The sequence below is a fragment of the Cupressus sempervirens genome, chromosome 5, assembly GCF_028749045.1.
Source record: "Cupressus sempervirens isolate cs-2001-9-10 chromosome 5, ASM2874904v1, whole genome shotgun sequence".
In the NCBI taxonomy this organism is placed as follows: Eukaryota; Viridiplantae; Streptophyta; class Pinopsida; order Cupressales; family Cupressaceae; genus Cupressus; species Cupressus sempervirens.
Window position 1 is genome coordinate 250,101,179 of NC_143122.1, and position 1,699 is coordinate 250,102,877.

Consider the following 1,699-nt stretch of genomic DNA (forward strand, 5'->3'; position numbering starts at 1 on the left):
AAATGGTATAAAAATGTCATTTTAAAATGTTGTCTAATATCTTCCAATAATACCTCCTATTATAATACTTTTTAGACAAATTGTCTAATCAATAATCAAGAAAACTAAAAGATGTAAACACTTTAGTATTAATGATGATTTGTTTAGGTATATTTGTGTGTAAGTATTGAGGTTTTTTAGGGCCATAAATCGGAAGCGGAGAAACAAATAGACGTAGAATGCTCCATTTCCCAACCAGGAGTGAATAAGCTGTGGTTGAGTTATGCAAAATAAATGTTGCAAAGACTGTAGATTGTTCACTCTTTTCTAAGAATTCTCACTATAAATAGATCCCATGCTCATTACTCTTTTTCATTGCCAATCCAGCATATAGCACCAAGCAAGCAGCATTGTTTGTATATTTCTATTTGGCTTATGCTCTTACATAGTTTTGTTGTTTTTGTATGTTATAGATATAGATCATTGCGCAGGATTTTTCTCTTATTTTAGTTTTTATACTTCGACTAGCAGTATTGCTAACTATTCACTGTGGCCTCATATTTGAAAATTTTAGTTTATTGTTGTTGTGAATGCAGAATATGGGTCAGTACAAATCAACCGTGGCAACCTTACTGGTAATAGTGTTTCTGGGATGCAATATTGGTCTTCCCATGGTGATGGGGGATCCAACATGCAGTCCAATGGGGAACTTCTTCTGCAACAGTGGGAGATGCTGCAGCATCTATAACTGGTGTGGGACTGGTGCAGCTTACTGTGCCAAAGGAAATTGCCTTGCTCAGTGCTCGCCAGGTGTTACTGCAGTTACCACTTACTCTCTCACTGGAAAAAACCTCACTTCAAATCACAAAAATTAGGGTTTACGCTCTATCGATATATGTATCCATTATATATACATATAAGATGATGAATAGCTTTTGGCATAGCTAAAATGTGCCATGCATGCATCTCAGTGCTCAATGAAGCGACCTCAGATGCTAAATAAGTACTTCCAGTTATGGGTACCCCTTTTATCTACAGTTTCTATTTAACGCCAATAGTAATAATAATATATAATCAGTTGCACATCGTCTGGATTGGTTCATTTCTTCATTGTTTGGTAATCTGTTAACCCAAAATATATGTGAATTATAAACAGAATTAGTTAGTTGAATTTGTCTAATCAACTTCGACAGCCCATAATTAAATTATATGTTCTGGATAGAGGATTATGCTGCTTCAATTGTTTGGAACAATTTGAGGTTTACAATATTAATTTTTTAGAGTTTAACAATAACTAGGGTAACGTTGGAGTGCTGAAATGAAAACGCAAAGCATATTAAACATGGTTTGATTACATCTCGCTAACTGGTCATGCATGGACTAGTCAAGCGGGGGATCTGGTTGATGTTGGAATTACTTCAAGACCGTTTCAATCAAATTCCACAATAATCTATTGACTACACAACTGGTCTGTTATAGATCCAAATTGCATCTATGAGGGCCATTCAAATTCAATTTTAATCTGAGCTCAGTTTGTTAAAAAAAAAATTCCCAATTAAATGATTTACTATGCAAAAAACAATAAATAATTCTAACGTGCTCAACTTTATGTAGTGAGTAAGTTTGACTCTAAAAACTAATAGTTGAATCTGAATAGAAATATTACAATTTTACTTTGCATAAAAATTTTAATTATTGTATTTGTCACAGGCAATATACT

General features: G+C 33.7%; 1 protein-coding gene across 1 annotated transcript; it reads left to right on the forward strand.

Moving 5' to 3' along the window:
• The first annotated feature begins 353 nt into the window (after window positions 1–353).
• LOC149555468 (chitinase 1-like) lies at window positions 354–1,064 on the forward strand. Its single transcript, XM_089829523.1, has 2 exons — window positions 354–395; window positions 576–1,064. Exon 2 carries the CDS (start codon window positions 579–581, stop codon window positions 852–854), a length of 276 nt encoding a protein of 91 aa, XP_089685649.1. The 5' UTR covers window positions 354–395; window positions 576–578; the 3' UTR covers window positions 855–1,064.
• Window positions 1,065–1,699: the final 635 nt, after the last annotated feature.

Coding starts and splice junctions, on each gene's coding strand:
- LOC149555468 (XM_089829523.1), top strand. CDS start 579: ATGGGTCAGTACAAATCAACCGTGGCAACCTTACTGGTAATAGTGTTT.